At 40.7% G+C, this 26,040-nt stretch overlaps 2 protein-coding genes and 1 long non-coding RNA gene across 5 annotated transcripts in view; 1 reads left to right on the top strand and 2 right to left on the bottom strand.

Moving 5' to 3' along the window:
* Positions 1-11,191, bottom strand: part of DCDC2 (doublecortin domain containing 2) — a 56,268-nt gene extending 45,077 nt beyond the window's left edge. For 2 of the 3 annotated variants that reach the window (XM_064422602.1, XM_064422604.1), the window contains exons 1-2: positions 6,985-7,394; positions 2,675-2,726 (exon numbers count right to left, since the gene is read on the bottom strand). In XM_064422602.1, the coding sequence (XP_064278672.1) occupies positions 2,675-2,726; positions 6,985-7,379 (447 nt within the window). In that variant the 5' untranslated portion in view covers positions 7,380-7,394. Of the gene's footprint in view, positions 1-2,674; positions 2,727-6,984; positions 7,395-10,352 lie in introns of those variants that run through there. The other variant, XM_064422605.1, reaches the window with a different exon arrangement.
* A 2,214-nt stretch (positions 11,192-13,405) lies between these two features.
* Positions 13,406-25,976, top strand: MRS2 (magnesium transporter MRS2). The gene is made up of 11 exons (XM_064422606.1): positions 13,406-13,616; positions 13,813-13,886; positions 15,401-15,437; positions 16,021-16,133; positions 16,550-16,723; positions 17,377-17,507; positions 18,187-18,303; positions 20,958-21,110; positions 22,215-22,332; positions 23,098-23,211; positions 24,181-25,976. Exons 1-11 carry the CDS (start codon positions 13,421-13,423, stop codon positions 24,289-24,291), a joined length of 1,338 nt encoding a protein of 445 aa, XP_064278676.1. The 5' UTR covers positions 13,406-13,420; the 3' UTR covers positions 24,292-25,976.
* On the bottom strand, positions 14,771-16,551 carry LOC135302079 (uncharacterized). Its single transcript, XR_010363774.1, has 2 exons — positions 16,044-16,551; positions 14,771-15,208 (listed from the first exon to the last, which is right to left on the bottom strand). It is a non-coding gene; the product is annotated as an uncharacterized LOC135302079 (long non-coding RNA).
* Positions 25,977-26,040: the final 64 nt, after the last annotated feature.

The following is a 26,040-nucleotide window of genomic DNA, read 5'->3' as shown; positions in this document are numbered from 1 at the left end:
TCCTTTTTTCTCTCAGTTGCGAGAGACTGGTTATTCAATATGAAAATATTTCTGCTTTTCTTGGGTACCTGTAATTCTTTGCTGTTACAGTATCACTGGGCAAAGTTTATTTACTACAGTGACTAGTTTATTTACTACAGTTCAAAGACTAGTTGATCAGAAGAAGTCAAAGAAGAAATGAGGCTCCAGCTGAACATATTTTCATGAAGCAAAGAGAGTTTAAAATAAATAGCTGCCTACAGCATTTGCAAATGCAAAAGCTCAGTTGATTCTTCTTCAGCTTGCCCAGCCCCAATGGTGAGTAAAATTCATTGTTTTGAGTGCAGAGGGAGAGACCATCTAGATCAAACAGTGCCTAGAGAAATATAGATGTTCAGACTTTTCTCATTATAATTGGAAAATAACATTCAGTACCTTTTAAAAACAATTAAGCTTATAATAAACAACTGGCAACTCTGTTGGTCTGTATTTTCTCAAGAGATCAATTGTGAGATTCCTCAAGCACATAATTTAACGTGTATTTGGATTTGCACATCAGCTTTGGTATAAAAGAGATCTCTCTTGAAAAACAAGTAGCTCAGTTGCCAAAAGATGTGATGGATGGAAAGACACCTGAGAAAGTGTTTGTAACAAAACTTTAGCTTGGGTCAGGATGAAATCTTTCTACTATTCTGCCTACTAGTAACACAAATCTTAAAATTTTGAGACATATTATTGCAGCATGATAGCTCTGCCAGAGGATTTAGACCACATCTTGAATATAAATTTTTACTTGCTTAATTCTAGTTTGACACACATGTTCTAGTTATTTGCAAATTTAAAGTAATGGAGATGTTGCCTTGCAAGAAAAACATTAAAGTGCTCCCAAAAGCAGATGTCAAGCATTTGGCAGTTTAACTAACACAAAAGAAAACATACAGCTGCATACAAATACACAGTGTACATCTGCTGCATAAAGTTTTCTTCATTTTGACTCCCTGAACACTAACCAGAATCAGATATTTGTAATTGTTTTAGTGGCGAAAATGCCAAATTACACGTGCTTGATAGAATCAGAATCAATACCCTTGTACTTAAGCGGGATAGGAATAACACTGCCTCTCTTGGTCCTACAACAAATCTAGGGTTTTGATTTCTAAGTGAACATCTAAAAAAAGAAATAACTTGGGACTTGCTGCCTCATATCATTTTAACAGAAACTAATTTAGGAATTAAAACTTCTGTTACTAGTCCCCTGAAAGTTCACTCCCAGGATTAAATTATTAGGGCATAAAGACAATTGTGTTATTCATAAGCCCAGATAAAAATCTGTGGACTACCAAGATGTTTAATTTCATTTTTATTACTTCTCTCCCCAGATAAATCAATCATGTTAAAGTTAAATTCAGCACAGGGATTTAAGCTCTCCATAGGGAGACAGTGGAGATTGCAAACATAAGTCAAATATTAAGAAGAAAGCTGTGATAATGGAGGGTTTATACTGGATTACTTCAAAGCCCTGAGACATGGCTGAAAGTGTTAAGATAATATATAATGAGCACTTATTCCAGACAAAATAATAAAAGCCTCTTTTATCAAACATGCAACTGTAAGTAAAAAAACCTCACAACTTCTAAAACTGCACACATTTTCTGTTATATCAAAAATCTTCTAAGGATTTGCATCAAAATAATCAGCCTTAAAACCAGCCTTTAAAAAGCAAGGTTGTAGTTGTACTGATAAGTATCCAACTAAGAATAAATCTACAGGATAGTCGTAGCAGCAGCATATCAAATCTTCAACTTGAATTTGATCTTCCTGTTCAGTGAGTCCATTCAAAAAAATACAGGTTACAAATTATGCTAAATTAAAAAATTGTTGTATTACATAGCTTCTGAATAAGAAGTATCTGAATATCACACTAAAGGTTATTAGGGCAATTTTGAGGATCTTGTAGTGTCCTACAGTCTGAAGACACCTGCTATACAAACCACTGAATTGCTGAAAATGCAGCCCAAGAGCACAAGGCAAAAGAAATTGACAAACAAGTGAGCTGATCCTTCTTGTGAGGCAGAAGCTGTAACTCAAATGTTTGCTGGGAGTCACTGCTACCTCCATACACAATAAAACAGTAAAAATAATACAGAGCCACACATCTCACACAAATCCACATGATGCTTTTTGAAGCTTGCAGTTATCTCCTCCAACTACAGCATAAGCACTGCTGAAGAGAAACAACTGAGCTTGGCAAATTATAGACTAGATCTAGTTAAAAGTTTACACTGCCATTTTTAAAACAAAAATATCTCTTCTTCAGAGGAAATACCAAGTTTTGAAGAAAATTTTCTGGTCCAAAACTCCCAAAAGTCTCATTCCCACCTTTTTTTTTTTTTTTCTACAAGTACAAATCTCCCTTAGGTTTATGACCAGATTCAAAGAAGACAACAGAAGATCTTTTTTCGTACTGAGTTTTTAACTGGATGTGGCAATTTAGAAAGCTGAGCAGAAGACAGTCAGTATATCAGCTCAGAGCAACCAGAGTAATAATCACTGAAGAAATAAGTACAGAATGGTAGATATTTGTATTATTATAAAATTAAATAAAATAAATGTACAATAAAAAATCTGACTTAAATGCAGGCATGTCACTAACATAAACTGTAGGTTTATTTCTTCAATATTTCAGCCATCCTACCTCATTATTGACTTCAGCAGGTTTTTTCTTTGTTTCTCCAATGTCCAAATAGCTGTGGAAAGAAAGCAGGTTTGATTATTTACATCTAACTTACACAATACCTAATATTCTACACTTTTTTTCACACATGAAGGTTTTAAAACTTGTTATGCTTCAAAATAACAGAAAAAGAAAGTAATTATAAATATTAACTAACACTTAATGTAAATCTTCAGGCTAGCCTTCTGGGTTAATATAAAAGACAGGGGAGAACCAACCATCTACCTTCATGTCACTGGTGATTAGAACAGACCATCAATAACCCCTTTGTCAGAAAGAAGCTCATATACAGCTGTGAGGTGGATCAATAAATCTCAGCAGAGTATCACCTTACGAGAATTTTCAAAGTCATAATCTTGCCTCTTAGTTTCTCACAGTAAGTCTCTGATAGATTGAAGTTTTGCCTGCACACCCAAGTTTAACTCAGGGCATCAGCTAAAGTTTAAAAGGATTTATACCATTCAGGTTTCAATAGAATGTGGACACATCTGAATATTTAATTTCTCATGGCTGGATGAACCAATAATAGCTTCATAATTATTTTATGGAAAAAATGCATGCCTCAACTGGACAAGCAAACAAAATACATTTCTTTGGACAATATTTTGTTATCCTTGTGATATTCCCTGATCTCACTTCCAGTAGGAAGGTGCTTTACCAGGAGTTTCTGACTAGAAGACCTTATTTGAGAAGTCAGGTTTACCTAAAGTCAAGCACCAGAGCAAGCTCACGAAAAGACCTCAGATCTCACAACATCTGCAGCCCTTCAGTAATGTAATGCTCTGTAGTTAATGACTGGGATTAGATTCATTTGCCAGAAGAAACTTTCCTACTTGGCCAAAGTTAAGAATTCATGAGGCTTCAGTGAAGGTGCAAAACCAGGAAAGAGGGGGAAAAAAGGAAAGAAAAAACATAATCCTTTCTTTGAAGGAATGACAATCATTTATCAAGGGACCACAGAATTGTGACAGGAATTTCAAGGCTTTGTTGTGAGGGGACAGACAGTAAGACACAGCAAAGCTGCAAGGCCATGCTTGAAAGTGCACAATTTTTTAAAGCCTCATGTTTAGTAACCAATAATAACAACTGTTCCAAGCTCTTGGTATAAAAAGGAACCAATTCTCTTTAGACCAAAACCAAGAAGTCTTGCAGCCTACAAGACTGAAAAGAAATAAGTGCCACAGGCAAAATGGTTCCAACAGCCTGCTACTGACTGTGGTTTTGTTTTCGAAGCACCTGTGAATTACATCACCAAGAACTAAGAAAAGTGACAAAGAAAAGCAAATATATAGTCAAAGGCTTAAAATCATTGTGCAGAAGTCTGGGCATTAATTCATCAAATTTCAAGGACCTGCAAATCTGAAAAGTTCTAAATAAGAGCAAAGGTTTTTTTTTTTTTTTCGGATGATGACACTCAAAAAAAAAAAAAAACTCAGACCAAAAATTTTACAAATTCATTCTCACTTACTGAGAAAGCAGAACTGCTTCCAACCCATGGCTAGCCAAGCCAGCAATGAAACTAAAGCATTGTTTAGAAAGACACAGCTGGAAAGAGGACAATCTGCCACTGATGAATGAGCACAGATACAAGTAAATGGGCAAAGGGAGGAGGATGGAGGAGTAGCATGTTGAAAAAAAGCTAAAAATCGAAACCAGCTCCAGCATAGGCAGTCTTCTTTCAGGAAGCTGAGAGCTGGGGAAGAACTCCACAGGGGTGCAGCCTACATGTGCATTCTCACTCACCACTGCAACTCCAATATACCAACACACCTTACCACATATACAATGAAAATGGGTGTGTTAACTTAGGACACCTTTAAATGACAAAACAAGCTGGAAAACTTGTTATATGTTACATTAAAAATTACCAACATTGACTAAAAATTCCTCCATTGAAGAAAATTCCTACTTTTTTTCCCCAAAAATCATAATTTCTAAATACTGATATTTTTATTTTATTTTCAAAATTATTCAACAGTTTATCTAGAATATATGCCCTCAGAACTATCAGCCTCAAAATGTTAAGAGTCAGGGTTTGGCTCATGTGCTAAAGGTGAGCACAGTTTTTTCTTGAATTCCCTGTGAGCAAGAAAGAAAGAGATTCACTTCTCAGTGTAAGGCATCTGAGAAGAAGCAAATGCACTGCTTGAAGCTGAACAATGACACTTTCAACTTCTGCTACTCCTTGAATACTTTCCCCATTACACTCCCACAGCTCCCACACATGAGTGCCACGACCCTCCCTTTCAAAGTTCAGCCCTGCATAGTCCATCATAGCAATTAATATGTCCAATAAGAATCACTGGGGGAAAATAATAAGAAATTTTTTTTTTTTAATATCAAACTGCTTGCTGCCATCAGACCAGATTCAGATCCCTTAAGGCAGATGCTTTGGTCTGTCACACTGTAACTGTTTACCTGTGACACATACAAACATACACATTTTTCTTTAATTCCTTCACTTCCTTCCAGAAAGCTGTTCCTTCCAATTAACCCTTCCTCTCCTCTGACTTTTCTGTACAAAATGTCTCCCTAAATACCATTCTATCTACAAACCAATTAAGAACCATTCTATCTACAAACCAACTTCAAGATTAAGCCCTTCAGCTTCTTTTTAATGCTCATAAAAGCACTGTCAACATTTCCAGCACTATGTAAACAAATACTAATAAGTGAACAACTCCAATTCTGAATACAGAAATGGAAAGGATCTCAAGTCATCCCATTTATCCTCTCTACAGCACAGGACTAGGACATATTATCAAGGGATATATAAAACAGCATGGTTTTAGCTAGTCACTTAGGTTGGGTTTGCTTTCAGTATTATCTTTGTTGGCCTTAAATAATTAGGTACCTTGTTGAATGTTGCAACCATAAAAGTCTGAAAAAGTCTCACCATAAAATTTTGACCATAGTGTAATCTGACCAAAAGAAATACTTTTCCCCATGCAGTATAAATCCAGAGTGCCCAATTCTCTAAACAGTGCATGCTAATGCCAAACAATTACTTACTTACTTGTAGCCTATCAAGACAAAACACATTTAGGGAGGTGTAACAAGATGTGCTGATAACTTAACAATTTTAAGCTATCCACAGAATCAAAGGATTTAATATGAAAAAGAAATGGTAGATCTCTATTAGCGTTGAGCGCCGCATTTAACACATAAAAGAGTAAGTACTGCTAGAAAAGGGCTTATATTTAGCCTGTCATACATCTTTCTCTCCGGCTTTCCTCCTGAAGTGCAAGAAGCTTTAATAAATCTTTAGAAGCAGCTAGTGACAGAAATGGTAAGGGTGATGATAGAGATCCTGTTCATTACACAGAAAGTTTTGTCCTGAAACATAATGTGCCACTAATGAGCTCTCCTGAAAAATATAATGTCCTCAACTCTACAGAACCAAGATGAGGAAGACAGTGTAAAGGTGGTAGTTGATGATATGAAATCTCAAACGGCTCTGGAAAGGGGATGTTAATTTTGAGATTCATTTCCATAAATTCAGCTGTAGGAAAAATGCCCACAAAGACAAAGCAAAAGACAGCATGGCCAATTGAGACCATGACACTCACTGACAGAATTAAGAATAGTTACTGATGACATTCAGAGCCACTCGGGAAATATACCTAAAAGCCCTGACCTCCTTCACATTATTCTCCCAGTGACTCACTAGAAAACAGACAAACTGGCAGTTTAATTCTTGGTGTCCAGGTAGGAAAAAGAATGTAAATGGTCATCTTTTAAATAACAGGAGAAATACTAAAAGGCTACATATGTGCCCAAAATGAACAGAAGTGATGGAGACACAGATACCTGGATAGAATACTTTAGAATTAAAAAAAATAAACAAGGAAGGAAGCATTGGGTATTGAATTCCCAAGCTCATCAATTTCGTGGCAGGACTGTCAACGCTCCACCTTTTACTGCTTTCACTGCATTACCCCTGAGCACAAACACGGATACTGGCCCTTCAGCTAAGCACAGACATCACAACAACATGCAATTCCCTCACGTCCTTCGGGTTAAGGGGTTGTTTCTCCTTTTCTACTGTCACGTCAAGGAGTTGTCATTGTGTGACTCATGGCACGAATACCCTTTCTGGGGGTCACTTCTAAAGCTCTTTTCCTTTTGCCCTGGGTCACAACTTCTAAGTTCTCCTTCTGCAATGACTCATAAAAGGGACAGGGTGAGGGGTCGTCTGAAGCACTGCCACAGTGCCAAACCCCAAAGGCTGCTATTAATTTCTGTATAAATCTTACGTTTCAGCCACTCACTTGAGCTTCTTGAAGGCCTCCCTGCCACCAGCCACGTACTGCTCCCCACTCTGGAGCTCGTCCAGCTGTCGGACACGATGCCCACCCCGGGGGGTGTAGATGTTTCGTACCGCTCCAAAGGGCGCCTGCACCCCGCCCGTCACCTCTTTCAGGAACACATCAAAGTTGGACACTTTCTTCTCGTGGATGACAATGCGGCGCCCCGGGAAGAAAGGGTCCCCGTTGCGATACACCAGCACGCTCTTCACGCTGGGCTGCGAGAGCCACGACGCCTTTGTGCCAGGACTAGCCATGCTGGCGGCTCCGTGCGTCCTGCGCAGCCCGCACCTGTTCGCCCGGGAGAGGCTCCTGCCCGGGCACCCCGCTGGCCCTGACACCGCCCACGCCGGGCACATGGACACACCTCCCGGGGAGCGATCGCGGCCCGCCGGGGCCTGGGCTCGGCGCTGCCTGGGCTGCACACAGCGGCTCCTCCCAGGCAACCAGCGCGGTGCTCCGGGCGCCGGGGGAGCGCCGTGCGGGCAACGCCGACCCAGGCGGGAAAACGCGGCGTGACACAGCCGGGACACGGACTGCCGGGGACCCGCAGCCTCGGGGGCCTTCACCCTCCGGCTCTGCCATGACGGGAAGCCCTGCCAGCCTGCTTTCCTTGGGAAACTTTACCCTGCGTGTGCTCGGCCTGCCCGCCGGGCAGCCAGCCGGGAGCCTGCCAGGAGCCTGCCCGGCCCGGAGCCACCGCGGGAAGGAGGGAGAGGGGCGGCATTCCCAGAGGCGGGCCGCGGGGGCAGAGGGAACGGGATCCGAACGAGGGAGACAGGGAAATCCCCGCTCTTATTACTCCTGCCCGGCCGCCGCCTGTTCCCACAAGGGACGGGCCGGGCTGGCGGCGGAGCTGCGGCGAGGCGGCGCAGCGCCCGCACCGCGCTCTGGCACACCCTGGGGACAAGAAGCCGTAAAACGTGAGAGAAAGTAAAACAGAAGTGCCTTCAACTCAGATGTAATTCCTTTAACAACCTCTTTCCCCCGCCGATAGCCTCAAGTCTGAAAATGCACTAGACCTTCCTACTTGAATTTGTGTAGTGTACGGTAATGATTTTCTTTTCAAATGGGTTTTAACACGCGGGGTGGAAAGAATTTTCTTTCCTTTTATCTTGCCTCCTTTGATTGGAAAATTACCCCCCTGCTGTGAGTTACAAAAGAGCAGTTAACCATTACAAAAACAGCAATTTCAGGGTGAGGGCAGTCAAACATGCTACTGTTATTGGTTAACAACTAAAGTTCCCCACTCGTTCCTGGTCTCCTTCTGATTAATAAAGGGGAGAACCAAGCATTTACCATCCTCGAATTAATACTGTTTAACATTGAACTACTGTAACCTGTAAGGAAATTTCTGTTATTAAAGATACGTTTTGAGTAAAAACCTAAAATGTTGATGACCCTCACACTGCTCTGCATTCAAGTAATGATATGTCAACCATCTGCTATTTTATACCAGATTCTACCACATTTAGTGATCTTAGGTCTAATTTGTAGTCACACAACATCTTTGACATAGGAGTAAGACACTGAATATTTTGTTAGTGCACCCATTTTGACACTTTTGATACTTCAAAATACTGTTGGTCTTTACCTGTAGCCACACTAGTTGCAATCACTTTATGGATTGCAATAAAATATCCCTTAAATGGCACCAGACCACTGCTAGCCTTAAAGCAGCCTAATTTTGGTGAACATCAAAAATCTTTGTTTTCCATCTCATTTAAGTACAACCGCTGACCAAAGCTAAGAAAAGGTTGGACACTTCAGTCCATAATAGCAGTGCCTTGAACCATGACAGTTTGCTCCTCCCAGCTTTTCCAAGGTCTGACCTTTTATTTCCACTATTGTTTCACCTTCTAAACCATTTCCTATCACATTCTCAACAGCAAGGAGTTAAGCTGCTGGACCCACTGACATGATTAAGATAAATGCAGAGACACATAATCTCTTTATGGTGGAGCAACATCAGACCTCTCATCTTACATGAGGCTGGTGCATTACATGAAGTCTGTCAGGTCCTGTGTCAGGATCCCCTGAGGTCACACAAGGAGCATAACATACACTAATGCTGGGGGATGTGATGAGAGCAGAGCCATGGCATAATGTAACATCAAAGAGGGTCACTTTTTCTGCACCAAAATGCCATGAGACCTCTGCTATTTCAGAACAAGGAAAGATCTTGCAGCTTGTTGAGGGCCTTGCCAGCTATGCTCACTGACAGCAAAACATGAAGTCAGGAAGACAGAAATGTGCTGAAGAAAAGACCAACAAAATGGACAGAATGGAAAAGGATGAAGTTTCTAGACATAGAATAAAATTCAGCTTATTCTATTGCACACAGTGCTGAGAATCACATTTAATAACTGTGCAGCTTATCAGAAAATCAGACTAAGCAATAGCAGCTACTTTATTCCCAGCTGTAAGTCTGGAGTAGCCAAACTGTCTGCACTGGCAGTTTAAAGCACATAAATACCAAGTGGTTCAGCTCACATGCACACACTAGAAAAAGTAAAATACCAATGCAGTTGTAAATTTTAAAGCCCATGTTATAGCAAATACATCTCCTTGTTCAATTGCCAGATTCAAAACTCCTTAGAATACCATGATCAAGTATTTTTGCTTTAAAAAATACCTTAGACAATCACAGTTTCAGCCACAGCTTTTGACTGCACAGGTTCTATCCAACAGTATTCTTGAGGTGGCCAAGGATTACATAGGGAAAAGGCTTTAGCAAACCTTAGAGGCACAAAAGGAAATGGTTCTCCATGGAAAAAAAAATTCCAGTGGGTTACCTTAAGTAAGGAAAAGGTTGAAAGATACCTTCTATGTGGTCTTGGTATAGAGTAATGAAAGTGAAGTAATCCTTCTTAAGCAAAGAGTTTTCAGAGTGTTGCTGTAGCTACCTTTGATCAAGGGACCTGATAATCCTGATTCATTCGTGTAAGAGCAATACTGTAAACATGAGTGGGGTTTTTAGGCAATTTTTCTATGGGGACTTTTCTGTCTCTCTCTTCTTGTGTAGCACTCATCATCCACTCAATACTTATGTACTGTCTGGTAGCAACTCTAGTTTTTTTTGTTAATTTGCCTTTTTGTTTGTTGTTCTGGTTTTTATTTTCTCAATATGAATAAAATTGCGCATTTCTTTTAGGAGAAGAAACAGGTCATAGGTACAGACACATATTTGTATATAAAAAAAGATTGATCAAATGGACAAGTTATTCACTGAGAACTGTCTGTAGACCAAGATGCCTTTTTACCATAATTTTACCAAAAAGTTCTCTGAGCTTTTCTTCAGCAGAGATTTATGAGGACCTCTCTGATGATACCTGTGTTTTTCCTTGGTGTTTCCTTGGTGTTCCTTTGCACAAAGCCCAGCTGCAATCAGAGCTGTCCCCCACGTCTGCACTGACATTCAGCTGGCAGTGCAACTAGTTGCTCGTGTCATTCAACCTCACAAATAGCTTCTGGTTTGGATGGCAGTTTCATGACTAAGCAAGCCTGTGCTGGAGCTATCCTTTCTTTTTGGCTGAATGAAGAACAGTCGTCATGCCTGTCCTTGTCACCTTCAATAAACAGCAGATGAGCTTGGCGCACTATTTATTTGATGAAATTCAGCAAACTGCTCCCGAAGGTCGGCACTGCAGGACAGATACCTGATAGCAGAATCAACAAGCAGCTTGTTGGTATTTAGAGCTATAATAAATAGATGCCAGTTCTAGATCTGCAGTTATCTTTTGTCAGCAGCAGTGTAAAGTCAGACATTGTGTGTGTGCTTTATGACTTGTCCCTGGCTGCCAGTGCACACCGATGTGCTGCCTTCACTTCTAAGGAAGTTGGGGATTTTGGTTATTTTCTTTTTCCATTTATTTAGCAGTTGGTGACACTTGGTTATTTTCTGCCCTTCCAGACAGTCACAGTGGTGGCTGATAATGCAGTGTAATGAGCTACAATGCCAGTGCTTACTTTGGCCTGTTGGATCAGGCATAGCAGAGTTTGTATCAGTACAGATTCAGGGAGAAGTTACATCATCTTATTTCCTACACTTCTGTTGTCTTAGCAGCCAGAAAAAGAGATGAACAAAGGAAAACAAACAGATCTACCCAGCAGCTTTTTCTGAAATGTCAGCTGTGTATGACTTACTGCACATTCATTTAATGTAAATTTCTGGCAGATATCCTTTAGATGCTTCCCTAGTTTTTGCATTCCAACATGCAGAGCCAACATAAGCTGCCATTAATTTCCAGCAATAGTGTGCACTGGTTTCCTGCCTTCCTGAGGTGTATTCTGTGTCTGGTATTTACAAATATTAAGTATCTCTGACATCCAAGAAATTAAATTAGTGTTGCACATACTGCCACCTGCTGAGATTAACCAAAACCAGAGCTAAAATACTCCTTAGAGTAGATTTCAGCTTTTTCAAGTAGGATAGGGACAACATTTGCAGACAGGTGAGGTTACCCTTTAACTGAAAACATCTGATGGCTTCAGTCTACATATACATGCTGTCCATAACCACTGAGGAACTTCTTCATTGAATTACTTGCTTGTGAGGTCGTTCACCTTTATGCAAGGTGTGTGTAAACTATCCTTTTGATTCTGTGCATGTCAATCCACTTGGAACAAAGGCTTATCTGTGTATGTTAATGTATGTATGTATGTACAAACAAACATAGGTCATGCATGCATGCATAGGTCATCAGCTGCAGGAAAGAAAAGGAGTTGTTATAAATATAGTGTTGTTATAAATATTCTGATAGTATAATTGTTATAAATATTCTGATAGTATAATCATATAAAAGAGTTAGTTATTATTACAAGTAGAAAATGGCAAAGTATAAGATATAGCAATGGTAGGAGTACTGTGTTTAAAATATGCAACCATAGAAACCTCATCAAGAAGTCATTGGATTTCTTATGTTTTGTTCAAGAAACTATGGAGACCATCATATACGACAGCTACGCTGCTCGGAAACCCCTTACCTTCCCATCTTGATTTGAATGTCAAGGATGCCTTTCAGTAGAGCTCAGCAGAGATGATCAAAGATTGTCTTAGAGTACGAATATTAATGAAGTTATATAACTAGCAAAACAAATTATTGTAAAGGTTAAATTTAGGAGCGGATGTATTATGCATAGTACATAAAGCAACTTATGTAATGATGACTTCGCAAAAATGTATGTAAAATGGATGAATTTTGTTTACTAAGTGGGACACATTTGGAGCAGTAATCCTGTGTATTCCCAGTGCCCAAAAAAAGAAGGGTCTGCTTATTCACATCAAATTGGTGTTGGGTAAGTTTCTTTTGTCCTGTTTGGTGACACCCTTGTTTTCAAAACTCTGACCAGTGTTTAGATTTGTGCCTTCCTCTTGGAGCAGCCATGCTGCACGGATCATTTCATTAATCACTTCCTTTTTTACTTCCCTGCTGAGGATTAATGAGTCCTCCAAGTACATTCTGAAAACATGTTCCGCTGCAGGGTTTGGATGCAGGCTTTGCCTCCAGGACGATTTACACACTTCAGCAGGACTAGCCAAAGGACCCCTACTACCTGTGTTGCACTTTTGTACATGAAAGCTGCAGTTTCAAAAGGATATACAAGGATACAAAGGATATACAACAGTGGAAGCTGGTGTGCTGCTAATGAAACTTTTACATCTTAACCACCCAGGTTGTCTCTATCTTAGACACAGAAATAGGATAAGGAAATTTAATTCCAAGACATTTGCTGGAGTCAAACCTGTACTTCACTTGGAAAAACCCCCCGTATTTTAGAAGATCATCCGGAAGTGGCCAAGTGCGACTGGGAAAATCCCAGCCACAGTAAAGTGTGCTCACATTATAAGCACTGCTGGAGCTGGGATTTTAAGAACACTTACACCTTTGGGAACAGTTATCCATTGAATTGGATTTTCAATTAGGACCTACCTCATTAGAGGAGCTCAGGTGACCTTTATGGGGTGCTTGGGTTTGTTTGGTTTTTTTTTTCCCCATTCTCACAAATCATCATGTACAAAATCCTGTTAATTTCAGTGGGATTGAACACAGCCTGGGTGAGCTTGTGCGAAGGATCTGTGCACATACACAACACTGGCTACGAACATCCAGGGCGCCACTAAGTTATCTCAGAGCGTTTAGAAATACAGAAATACAGAAATACAGAAATACAGAAATACAGAAATACAGAAGCGGGTCGGCAGGACCCGCAACTCCAAAATCGAAAACGCCCCAGCCTGCCCCCCCTGGCGGTACCGCCGTAGCCGCTCTCCGGTCAGGCCGCGCCGGGACTGCCGTCACCCCGCCGGGCTCCTCCTCCTCCGTCTCCGCCCGGGCTCCTCCCTCGCCGCCGCGGACGCGCCGGGAGCGGTGCCGGGCCGAGGGGCCGAGCGGGGTCGATGCTGCGCGGGGCCGCGCTGCTCCCCCGCGCCGTGGGCGGCGGCGGCTGCTGCTGCTGCGCGGCCCGCGGCTGGGCGGGCGCGGCGGGCGGCGGCTCCCGCCCGCGGGCCGCCCCGGGGCTGCCGCCGCGCCGCGCCTGGGGCCGGCCCGCGGCCGTGGCGGCGGCGCCGGGCGCCCGCGGGCTGCGCTGGGCCGGTGAGCGGCACTGCGGCGTGTGGGGACACCCGGGCGGGGGCAGCGAGCGGCCGGGCCGGGAGAGTCGGGCTCGGGCTCGTCGGGGCCTTGTGACCGGCGCTTCCTGACGTCTGTGGCGGGGCCTGAGAGCGGGGCACCGCGCAGCTCAGTGCCAAGGGCGGTGTGCTGGAAGTAGAGCTGTGTTCTCTCCCCGCAGGTAGATTTTACCAACATGCTCCCACTGAGACCTCCCAAGCCACCCTAGCCAGCGTGTCTCCTGTTTTTGCAGTGGTGAGTACCTGCAGGCATTTCCACCAGCGAGGGCGGCCGATGCTAGGTGATGGTGCTTTTCTCCTGTTTGTTTGGTTCCCTGTTGATTGTTTTTTAATCTCAAGGCGTCATAAAACCGGATGGATTTGTGTCCGGGAGAACATCCCTAAGTTCTCAATTGTTACTTTGAGCTGCTCTGATTTGAGGACCAGTTAGAGTACACAGTGTTGATGAAAATGCTTTTGTAAGGCCCGGCATCTGCTGGAAGTTCTCTGGCTCTCATTGTGAAGGCAAGTCGACTCTTGGAAGTGTTCCAGTCAGAAGTTTCTTCTTAAGTTTATCAAGGCTTGTTAATACCTTTTAGAAATATTAGTCCTGTGTCTTGATAGCTGCAACTCTAAGCAAACATAGAATTTGGTGAAAAACAAGCTCTCTCTATGCTGTCTTTTTAAAGGCAACTGAAGGCTGTTTCCAAGCTGCTTCATTTGCACATTATGCTTTTCTTTTAAATATATATTTGGTGAAAAATCACATTATTAGTGCCAGTGAAGGAAGATGTGGTCTCCTTGTTGATAACAAAAAGCAGTCATTCTGCTTTTCAGGAAGGTGCCATGTAACCTCCACGGCAGCTCTACTGGAATGGATGCTTAGCTAGAAAGTCAGTTTAAAAGTCAGTAATGTTGGATTAAGCTACACTGTTTATGAGGAAAAACAGTAAACTTCATTATTAATCCAGACATGGCAGTCTTGCCAAGAAAATAATTTTACTAGGAAATACAAGCATTAAGTGAATAATATGAGTGACAGATGCTAAGACAAGAAGTATTTAGGTGCAGGCTACAAGCTAAATAGTATGTCTTTGCAATACTTGATGTGGGCACAAAGCTTAACCATACAGTCTGTGGTAATCTTTACTTTTTAAGTTTTATTTGTAAATTTTTCCGAGTGTTACAGAGCAAATAGCTGAATTTTCAATCCCAGATGTAAGATGCCTTGCTGTTCTCCTCTCTGTGAGATCCAGTGATAAGATGCATGGAAATAGCTCAAAGCTGTGCCAGGGGAGGTTTAGACTGGACATTAGGAAGCAATTCTTTACCAAGAGGGTGGTCAGACTCTGGAGCAGGCTTCCTGGAGAGGTGGTCAATATCCCAAGCCTGTCAGCATTTGAGGCATTTGGACAGCATCCTTAATATCAGGCTTTAACTTCTGGTCAGCCCTGAACTGGTGAAGCAGATGGACTGATCATTTTAGGTCTCTTCCAACAGAAATAGTCTGTTCTAAGTCGGATCCTCTGTAAATCACCTTAACAAGGTTTGGGTAGGAGCATGGTCATGCAGATGACACTGGTCACAAACACAGTGAAAGGTGGTTAATTCATGCAATTATTTTGCTTAATTGTGAATAGAGAGCATAAAAGTTGCTTTCTTTTCATAATGTGTTTTCCATTTGGCATCTGTGGAAGTGCAAATAATTTCAGAAATTGATTTATTGTTTTATAGTGGTTCTGTAATTTATTTTTTTTCCCATTCCTCCAGATGAAGTTTGACAAAGAGGGAAATACTACTTATTTTGGTAAGTTTTTATTGTGGTTTTGTTTGGGTTTGTTTTGAGTTTTTTTCCTTGTCCAATACAGAAAAGCCCAATTGAAATCTACTTGGCTAAAAAAATTGTGTTTTGGATACTTCACTGTGTTTATGTTTGAGTTTATATTGCAGCATTTCTTCTGTTTTGCTGCCTTCCACTGGGCCTTCATAGCATCTCTGTTGTTACAGTTTTTGTACATTAAGTAATATTTTGAAAATAATGTGTTACCATCTCTCACAGGAAGGTGATTTTTGCTTTGCTTTTTTCTTTTTGACCAACCTTTTGTCTGTCCATGTAGGATTACCTGTGCTTTCTCAAATGAGTCACTTGTTTCTGATATGAAATTAATTGTCGTGGCCAACTTTTTCACTTACATCTAGAATTTTTCCATTCAAGATACAGTCTTTTAAATTTTGTAGAAAATAACTTAGATTGAGGAGTCAATAGGAGGAAAACCTTTAAGAATAGCTGGGTTGTTTTGTTATGGGACTTGATAACACACTAGGATGTAATTTTGGAACATACGTGCTTGTCCTCTAAGCATCTTCATCTAAAAATATTTTCATGATAGAAAAGAAGAAAACAGAATTGTACCAGGAGTTGGGTCTTCAAGCTCGAGATCTAAGATTTCAACATGTGATGAGCATTGCAACCAGGAACAACAGGATCATCATGAGAATGGAGGTAATGGTCCCTGTAGCTGAGTGTAAACCCTGTGTCATCCTTGTGCTTTGATTTTCTTGCACAGCAAGAAAACAGCAGCTTTCTGTGACATGCAGTCCAGCAGTAAATGTTTCTTTGGAACCAGAGTGTGAGTTCCAACTGTGCACATTAGTGACCATTTTCCTTGTTGAGCACAGGAGAAACATTACTAACATTGTCACAGAAGTAAAGGCTGGTGCAGAACCTCTTCTCAATCGCTGGCACAGTGCTGTGTCTGAGCCTCTTTGCAGTTAGCATGAGATTTTGTTATTTTCTTACCTGAAATGACATTTGAAGATTGGTTTTATCAAAGCTCAAATCATCAAATCTGCTACAGTATTATGAGAAATCTTCAGTGAGTTTTTTTCAGAACTTCTTACATGTACTGTCTTTTTCAGTTCTTGAAGGCTGTCATAACACCAGAGTTTCTTCTGATACTAGATTATCGTAATTTAAGTCTGGAACACTGGCTCCTCAATGAGCTAGCATCTCAGCTGGCTGGGGAAGGTCAACTAGTCACATATTCCCTGCCCTTTGAATTCCGAGCCATAGAAGCAATTCTGCAATACTGGGTGAGCTATCTCATTTTTTTTAAAATGTTTGGGAAGTCCTTGCTACACAGAAAGAGCAGTATGACTTTAGACTTGTGTTAATATTTACACATACATGTTTTTTAAATGTATTCTGCACTTCCTCTTTTTTTGTTTTGACCCCTTAGTTCTTACAGTTTTGTGTGTATGTGTGTTTTCATTCCCTTTCCAATAAAGTGCTATTTGGATATGACGGCTTCACTACCATTTGGATAATTAAAAAACAAGTTAGAATTCCTTTCTAGAGACATGTTGTAGCTGGAATGAAAATCACAGAAAAGTGCTGAGGTTTTCGCCTCTTGAGCGGGAGGAGTCAGGATGAGATTTCTAGCTGTCATTAGAAATCGGTGCTTGCTAATTCAAATGTAACATTTATAGACATCAGTGTTTTAGCTTTATCAGCCTTATTGGTGTGGTTGTTACTGGGTTTCAGTTCACTTTTTATGCAATACTGTATTGTGCACTGGCTTTGTGTTTATGGGGTATCCATATAGGAAGTATTTCCCAGGCACTGGAAAGCATGTTGTATTAAATACCTGTTACTGTGAATTCTGTGTTGAGAGACAGGAGTCAGTTGCCCAAATCATTCTAAATGAATTATTTTAATTCTTATGAAGGATCATGTTGTTATCTAGATCAGCAAACTGCAGGGAAGACTTAACACTTTGCAGCCTCAGATCCTTGAGACACTGGAAGCCCTAGTGGATCCCAAGCTTTTATCTGTGGATAGGAGTAAACTACACATTCTTCTGCAAAATGGCAAGAGGTAACTAAGAATAAGCTGTGAAGACACTAGAAGATGACCATAGAAAATGGCATGCATTAAAGTCTTAGAAAAATGGTATCTGATATTAATTTCCTAGATTACTGTAATGCTGGATTGTGCATCTTATTTGGAAATGTAAAAATCAGTATATGAATTACCTAATGATAAGGGGGAAAAGGGAAAGAAATCCCGAATAGCCAGAAATACTGTCATGCTTCTTAAATAGCATTTGACAAAACAAAATAATACCTAAGAGAATCAAACAGTGTGAAAATCTTCCCCTTAATGTAAACCTTTGTAAACCCATGTACATCTGTGCTTTGAGGTTACTTCTACAGTGCTGCCTTCATGTATTGGCCTCTCTCATATGATAGTGCAAACATGTGCTTGCTATGTGTTCAAAGAGTGTTTCCTTTTTTGGCTTACAAATACATCCAGAAACACATCTGGATGCCTTTTAGTGTGTGTCTGTACCTCACTGGTCCTCAGACAGATCACTGCCACAGCTAAGTGTGTGGATTGTAGAACATGTTTTGAATGAGCTCTTACAGCCCTACAAGGAAGTCTTCCCTGGCCACTCGGTCTGGCGAGGGTGCTGGCTGGCAAACTTATGTAGAGATTACCTTTGGGCACTGGTGCCACTGGGGATTACTTGACCTTTTGCCTGTTTGTCTTTCAGCTTGTCAGAACTGGAAACAGATCTTAAAGTTTTCAAAGAAACGATTCTGGAGATCTTAGATGAAGAAGAAGTAATAGAAGAACTCTGTCTGTCTAAATGGACTGATCCACAAGTATTGTATGTATAGTTTGAAACCTCATACATTTTTTTTTTAAAGTGTATTTTGTTTGAGAAGAACTTGAACACTAAACTGGATGTTTACTGCTAAAAAACAGAAAGAAAAAGTCTTTATAATTTTTTTTTAACCCTAATGCTTGCTACTTCAGAAACTATTGTAGTTGCCATTTTGGAGAGGAACTCCATTGTTGCAGTTACAAATAGTTCTTGACATATCAGACTGGATCATGTGGTATGTGGTGGGACAGGAGCAGGATGGCAGAAAAAGCAAATGTTATTTTTCAATATAAATCAACACCTTCTGGGAGCACTTTCTTCAGTTTCACCAAAATAGGGCAGGTTTTAATGCTTGCTTGAATAGGAAAGACTTCACACTTCCTTTACTAGAAGTGTTCTGAATGCCTTGCTCCTAGATTCTGCTCACCAGCAGAACCTGAAAGAAAGAGGCCTTGGAGCAACCTTGGGCACCTGAAGAGCAGCATTCCAGGAGATGTATGTGCAGAAACAATCATATTGCACTCTGGGGTTCTGTTGAAGAACAGCACACAGCAACAGCAGCACTGGTCACTTTAATAAAAACTAAACCCCAGAAAGATAATGTATACAATTTCCAAATATGTTTTGGGCTCTCAGGCATAAATATGTGTTTTATATATATGCAGACAACAGAAGTTATCTTCCAGCATACTTTGTGAAGTTGCTGAATGATACTTTTGCCTGACTGCATTGCCTGTACATTTTAATCCTGTTCACACGGTGTGCAGGTTTGAAGTCTTGCCCTGCAGAGCTTAATCTAAATGTGCAGCAGAAACTCAGTGTTCTAGAAGTGGGACATGGTTTGCATTTCTAAGGCATCTTCTGGAGCAGTATCAGAGGTAGCTCTAAATTCCAGCTGCTCCTGTATCAGTAGCTGGTCTTTTTCCTGCTTTTGCTCACAGCCTTCCTTTAGATGTAATACAGTCTGCTGGCAAAGCCTTTGTTGCCTCACGGTAGACGGTGTGTAGGGGATCTAGGAAAGATCCCAGTGGCACCTTATGCTTGTGTCAAGAGAAACCCACAGGCATCCCTTCTTTCAGACACCAGTAGGAGAGGTAGTAGGGGGTTGTGTGAAGAGCTGTGCTGCAGGATGCAGTGAGGCAGTCTGTGCACAAGGCACACTGGGAAAGACAATCCATGGCAACACATTTGGAAGCACATTGGCCATGTGTGAACAGCTCTTTTTGGATTCAGGATTGATACAAGATAGGTGGTGTTTGGTGAATTCAAATTTGAGTTCATCCTGAAAGGATGTGGAGGAGCCCAGTTAGGCAGATAGTTGCTGTCAGAGGTCTTTTGCAGCAGAATGGTGAACTTAGCTCAGAGAGATAAAGCAGACCTCTTAACTTTGTGTGAAGGAACACCAGAATGTGGAAAACTCATGAGATAGTTAATGAAAACACATCCAGTGGCAGTTACTTTCATGTCTTTATGGCTGTCTTTATTTTGTATATCCCCAGAGGAGCTGATGTAAACGTAAAGATGCTCATCAAGTATGACCTTGAGCTGAATCTGTAATACTGCAGATAGTCTGAAAGTCTTAGAGCACTTTCTCATCTCCATGCAGTGGAAACCTAAAGGTTTGGAGGGCTTTCAAATCAGGTTGGCTCACTCAGTTTCTGCCCCAGAAAGAGAGAAACTAGGTGCTCCGTTAAAGGTCCTCAGGGAGCTTACTTGAGTTGATTTGTAAGACATACCACTTATTTTCATGGAAAACTATTTTTTCAGAGATGTTCCTTTAGCAGTCAATAATGCCAGGAGGAGATCCATTAAAAACTTCAGTTTCCCTAGAGAAATGAGATCATACCACAAAACAAAAAAATATGAACAATCTTCCTGGCTTTGCTGCTTAGTTTCCTTTGCTTAGGCTCTTGTGGATCTCAGATGCCTCATGCCTTAGTTTCATCTACACAATGCCAGAAACATGTATTTCAGAGGAAGGCTGCTGCTCCAGCAGTAGCACTCTGAAGTAAGATGAAAGTCTTTCAGACTTCACTTAAGAGAGGAGCATCTTTCATTAAGATGATCACTCCTTGGCTGCTTTGGGATTGAAGACTGCTTTGCAGCAATTGCTGTGTATAGCTCAAATGCTTTACTACTATACCATTTTAATATAACCTAAACCATCTCCATGACTGTAATTGTTTCTGTATTGACTTTTGGTTAGTTCATTGTTGGGAGTTTTTGACTGCACTGTTATCAGGTCTCACCACCTGAGGGCACCAAAACGTTGATTTGTCAAAATAGTTAGCATTTTATAATAACTCAATAATATATAATATAAAATTTTTTCAACTTTTTAACTTTGCAATATCTGAAAAACTTAAGATTTGTGGTGGTCTGCATACTTTGGGCACATCAAATGTTAACTTCGCTTCTTAAAATAATTAACTGCCTATGTTGAGGTGCTGATAAATACAAAAGTATTTTATTTTGTGCTGCTGGAACTGATGGAAGTTCCTCACCAAAAGGTTGGATTTGTGGTGTAGTGTCTAACAGCAATATTTTTCCCCACAACGATTATGTGCCTTACCACATCGGTAATACACTTCCATACAATATGTATGTATGTACATATATGTATATATAACCAGGAAAATATAAATTGTTGCTCACAGTGAGGAGAGTACGTCTGGGATTGACCATGCAGAGGAAATGGAGCTGCTGTTGGAAAACTATTACAGGCAAGCAGAAGATCTTTTGAATGAAGCTCGTGAACTCAGAGTACTGATTGATGACTCAGAAAGCATCATCTTTATCAACCTGGACAGGTTAGCTACCATCTGTTAGATTACCAAAATCTGGAATTTAGACTTTCTTGGCCAAAAATTTTCTCAAATTTTACTACAAGAAAAGTTGGAGTATTCTGTCTTAGTGAGTTTCATGTCTTAATGGACTTGTAGTCACAGCAGCTGTATTGCGCTTTTCTAGTCATGAACTGGATAAAGCAAAGCAGGAAGATAGCCTAATTAGTGTGTGTAATTAGTATGTACCTCTGTAGCTAGGCACCAGTCTTCCCTAGCAGCAAAACCCATCTTCTTCTAGACCCTTCAGGGGAGCTATTTCCTATATAGGAAATGTCTGCAAATTGAGAAGCATATTAAAATTCTGTTCAGAAAAGATTACTAGCCAGAGTCTGGCTAGGCCACTCAGGTTTCCAGTACAAGTTACATTATTACTCTGTAGAGTGATATAAAAATCAAAAACTCGGGAGCAAGTTTTCTCTTTCTCTCTGTATGCTACATTCTTCACTTTCAGATTTCTTATTGAAAAAGAATTGTAGCTTTCATTTGCAAGAACATGCCGCTGAGGGTGGGGTTTAGTATTCTTTCTCCTCTGCACTGAGGAGTTATCTGTAGAACCACTTAGTGGATGCTGTATCAGGAAACCACAAAAAATCTTTTTGTGGAAGACTTGAATATGGAATTCACCCAAAATGACTGAAGTTTGTAGTCTGTAGCATTTAGCAACTCCATTTTTTTGTAAAATATATTAATTTGCAAGGTAACAATAAATTCTTGTCCATTGTGAATATAGACATAGAAATTCCATCCAGATGGTGGTGAGAGGTCACAAATTTCAGCAGGAATTTACTGTTACTCTATATATGTACCTCTGAGAAGTAAGCAATACTGGAGAGTCTGATGATGGTTAAGCAGATGGTTAAGAACCTTTAGAGGTGTCCGGATGTAGCAATGTCAAAACAGTAGTTTCTTTGTATTGTTGTTTCATGATCTTTGCAACTGGGTTACCTAATTTCAGCATGACTTCCTCTCTTTCACTATTTGTTTTTAGTGCATTTTATATGGAACTTAAGAATTTAGGCAGCAAATAAATTTTTGGGTTCCCCTTACAGATGTTTCTCCCTTCTTTAGCCACCGTAATGTGATGATGAGGCTGAACTTGCAGCTGACCATGGGGACTTTCTCTGTCTCTCTCTTTGGACTCATAGGAGTTGCATTTGGTATGAACTTGGAGTCATCCCTTGAAGAGGTAAGGAACAAGTCCTGCATTTATCATAAAATCCTGCTCTTACAGTTTATTTCATATTTGGTACGATTTCATTTTTTCCATGGACAAAGATACAGTGATTGATGTGTTCATACAGTCACTTCTTCTGTAAGCAAATTACTGCATGGCAAACTGCACAGTATTGTATTGCAGCCTTTTTTCTGTGTCATGTCCATGGAAAAGAAATGGGAAGACAAATTTTTGGTTGTATAAGTAATTAATTATAAAGAAGTATTAAAGTTTCCTTAATGATCATCTATTCTGACAAGAGCAGCTTTGTCTTCCAAATACAAGGGTATCTGTCAAGCAGCCAGGGCATTTCCAGCACATCAGAGGCAGTACTCTACTGTCAGTAATTGTTTATACCTAAGCTGGGGAGAAAGAGGTACAGGCTGGGGCAGGGGGGATACAGCTTTAAAACTGCACATGCTACCTTTAGAATAAACAAGGAAAGCAAAGACTTCTTCCTTTTCAAATCAGTTAAATATAAGGGTTGAATTTTCAAACTTCCCAATGAAGGAAGGAAAACTGCATGGAACAGTAACTGAATACAGTAGTGATCCTAAATAAAATACTTTGCTGTGAAACAGCCCTTTTTCCAAGTAAGGGCTTGGCTGTTGATAGTGAAGAGTTTACTGCTTCCTCTCATAAAGGAAGAAAACACTGGTGGGGAGTGAGAGATTATTTTTGCATAATCCCTTTTCTGGAGAGATAATTGGATGACTAATGGGAGTGCTCTGTTGGTAGGACCCCAGGATATTTTGGTTGGTGACAGGGATTATGTTTCTGGGAAGTGGTCTGATCTGGCGGCGCTTACTTTCCTTCCTTGGGCGTCATCTGGATCCTCCACTACCTCCTCACGTACGTATGGCTGGCTGGGCTCCTGCCTCACTCTCTGCATGTACAGTCCATTCCTAAGGCAGAAAATAAGATGATTTAGATGGGTAGGCCACAAAGCATGGCAAAATTCAGCTCAGGCTCTGCTCCATGACAGAGAAAGTGCTCCCTAGCTGGACTGAAGGAGATGGGGAGCCCAAGCACCAGCCATAGTGAAGCTGCAGGCTGTTCCATGAGAAGTGCTGTGTTTACTTTCACCTGGAAGCCCAAGGAGAGCGGGGGCTAATGGTAGAAGTAGTCCTTGTCCTCCTACCCTCATACTAACTCTGGATCTGTAGTCCCTGACTTTTACAAGAGTAAGCAGAGCTAAAAGGACGATGAGGACGAGCACTAGCTGTAACATTCTCTGGAGAACAGTGCCGTGGTTGTGATGTCCTGACTCTCAGTCTGAAGTTTCTAATAGCTTCTTACATACACACCAGTTATCTTTGTCATTGAGGTACTGAGTTCTTGGAAGATTTCCAAAGAGAGCATGTTCAGATTAGCGTGTATGGATCATTTTCCCTATTGACTGCACTTTCCAGGACTTGTGGAACTGTGTTGTCTACCTTATCTCTGCATTGTAATATTTATAGCAGACCTATCAGTAAAGTCAAAAGTTAAGTTGCTACAAGTGACAAAGGGAGGCTCAGATAAACTCCCCTTCTTCTCTCTCCTCTTTTGCTACTAAGAATCAGCTGGCAGTAGTTGTGGGTTGTTGACTATGGCTACAATTTACTAGAATATCTGAAGTGTAGCTTGAAACCAAGTCCAGCACATACTGACTGACTTGGAGAAACATATTGGGAGGGAGGGAGGGAGGGAGAAGCTAAAGACACTGTTCTGAAAATAAGGGGAGCAAAATCAGGGTTCAAACATCTGTGGAGCCTTACTTCCTTCTGCTACGTGTAAAGCAGCTTCTCCTGTAATCAGGCTATTTTGTTTCTTGCCTAGGTTCCTGCAGCTTTGAAAAAATCCCAACCAGCAGCTGGAAGAGTGGACATAAAGACGAGTCTTAAAGGAGAAACATTTGGGCTGAGCAGAAGCACATTAACAAACCAGTAGGAACAGCGGGAATGAAGAGACTTTTGTTGTTACAGGGTGGACTTTCGACACTTTCCTTGTATTTGTTCTTCCTTACTGAAAACTGCAAGAATTTCTAAACTTGCTAATTTAATATATATTTTGTGCCAAAAAACTACAATGAAATTTTTAATGCTCATGCACATAAGGAGAGAAACATGAGAGCAAATGCTCTCAAAGCAAAATGCTTTCTATAGTAGTTTCACCTCCACCACATGTATGTGCCTTTAGTTTTCTGTATCACATACATGTACTTTCTTTTTGGGCATTCTCATTTGTAGTGTTTCTGTCAAATACTGCTTTGCTTAGTGGTCTTTCTTACAGAGGACAGAATTTTTGGCTTAAAGAAGGGAGCAGTCAGGATTGATCAATAATTCTGGTTCTGAACTGCAGATTTAGGAATCTGACTTCAAAGAAAAATCCACCCCAAGAGTGACTTCTTGAATGGATTTTTAAGGCCCTATTTAATTGTGCAGAACAGGTTTTCTAAGGTAAAAAGCATACCTGCATCTCTTGTGAAGCATGACTTCTAGATTGGCAGCAGTGAAAAAAAAGGAGCAATAAAAGGTGTTGAAATGTAGCTGCTGATCTTGTATATTCCTTAACAATTAATTTAGGCTTCAAACAGCTGTTCTAGCAACAGGGCAAGCAGGCCTGTGGAGAATGCCCACTTGAGTTTTCCATCTGACACTGTTTCAACACACATTGATACGGCTGCAGTTTAACACCTCCTGTTGCCGTAATTCAAATTCTGGTAAAAATCATCAGATGGATTGTTGTTTTTTCTTAAGGTGGGCTGTGCTTTCTCTCTTCCCTCCAAGACAAAGCATGGACTAGCCTGCACCACATTAAGTAGCCGGGTTAAAGGTGTGGAAGCCTGATGTCCTGTGATAGGCTGAAGGAAGGAGTAAATGCCTTATGGCCACTATTTGTTTCTTCTTAGGACTTCTCTTTAATGGTGTGGTTCTCCACTGGTTTCTCTCAGGTTGTAGAGGGAGCATGAAGTGTGTCTAAATCACGTCACACTCTGTCAATTTCCTTTTTGGAATTTTTTAATCTATGTGTAACACAGTGAGCGGCTCCTTAGGTGCTACCATGTAAATCATTGTATGGCAGGGTTGAAAAGACAGTAGCTGTAGCTGTGAACATTCTTCTCAGGACTAATGAGTCAAAGATGGAAATAAAAAGGTTCATAAATTAAAGTTGTCCAGGCCTGTGATTCTGATTTGATTAAAGTCAGTTGTATGTAGTTCCTTTCCAACAGTTCTTCTGTACGTGACTTTAAGTACAGATACTAATGACATGAGGAGGTGAGAAGAATAATGGGGCTTGTTATGCTTTTGAGTTTTTTAGCTGATTTTTTTTTTTTGCAGCCTTTAAGCTTAGCAGGTAAAGGAGTAAAAAATCACCCAACTGAGCAGTCCAATGAAAAAAAACAATTGCATGCCTTGACTGATAAACCCCAGGAATCTCAGTGTGTGAAGGGAGATAGATCCTGATATTTTCAAATGAGCTGTAGTTTCTTTAGGCCAGAACTGATACGTGTTGGTGCAGCTGTTAGGGAAGCTTTCTCATAAGCTTTTTTTGCAGGGAGGCTTCTGTGAACTCCTTTTGACTCTACCTGTATGTAACTGACTCAGAGCACAATAAAACATGGAGTGAAAGACGTGTCTTCTACAAGACTGTTTTTTATCTATAGGCATATGCAAATGTTTAAAGTTTTTCTTAAAA

Source organism: Passer domesticus, chromosome 1 (genome assembly GCF_036417665.1).
Source record: "Passer domesticus isolate bPasDom1 chromosome 1, bPasDom1.hap1, whole genome shotgun sequence".
In the NCBI taxonomy this organism is placed as follows: Eukaryota; Metazoa; Chordata; class Aves; order Passeriformes; family Passeridae; genus Passer; species Passer domesticus.
Note: the sequence above shows the minus strand (reverse complement) of the source record. Positions and strands in the feature narration are given on the sequence as shown.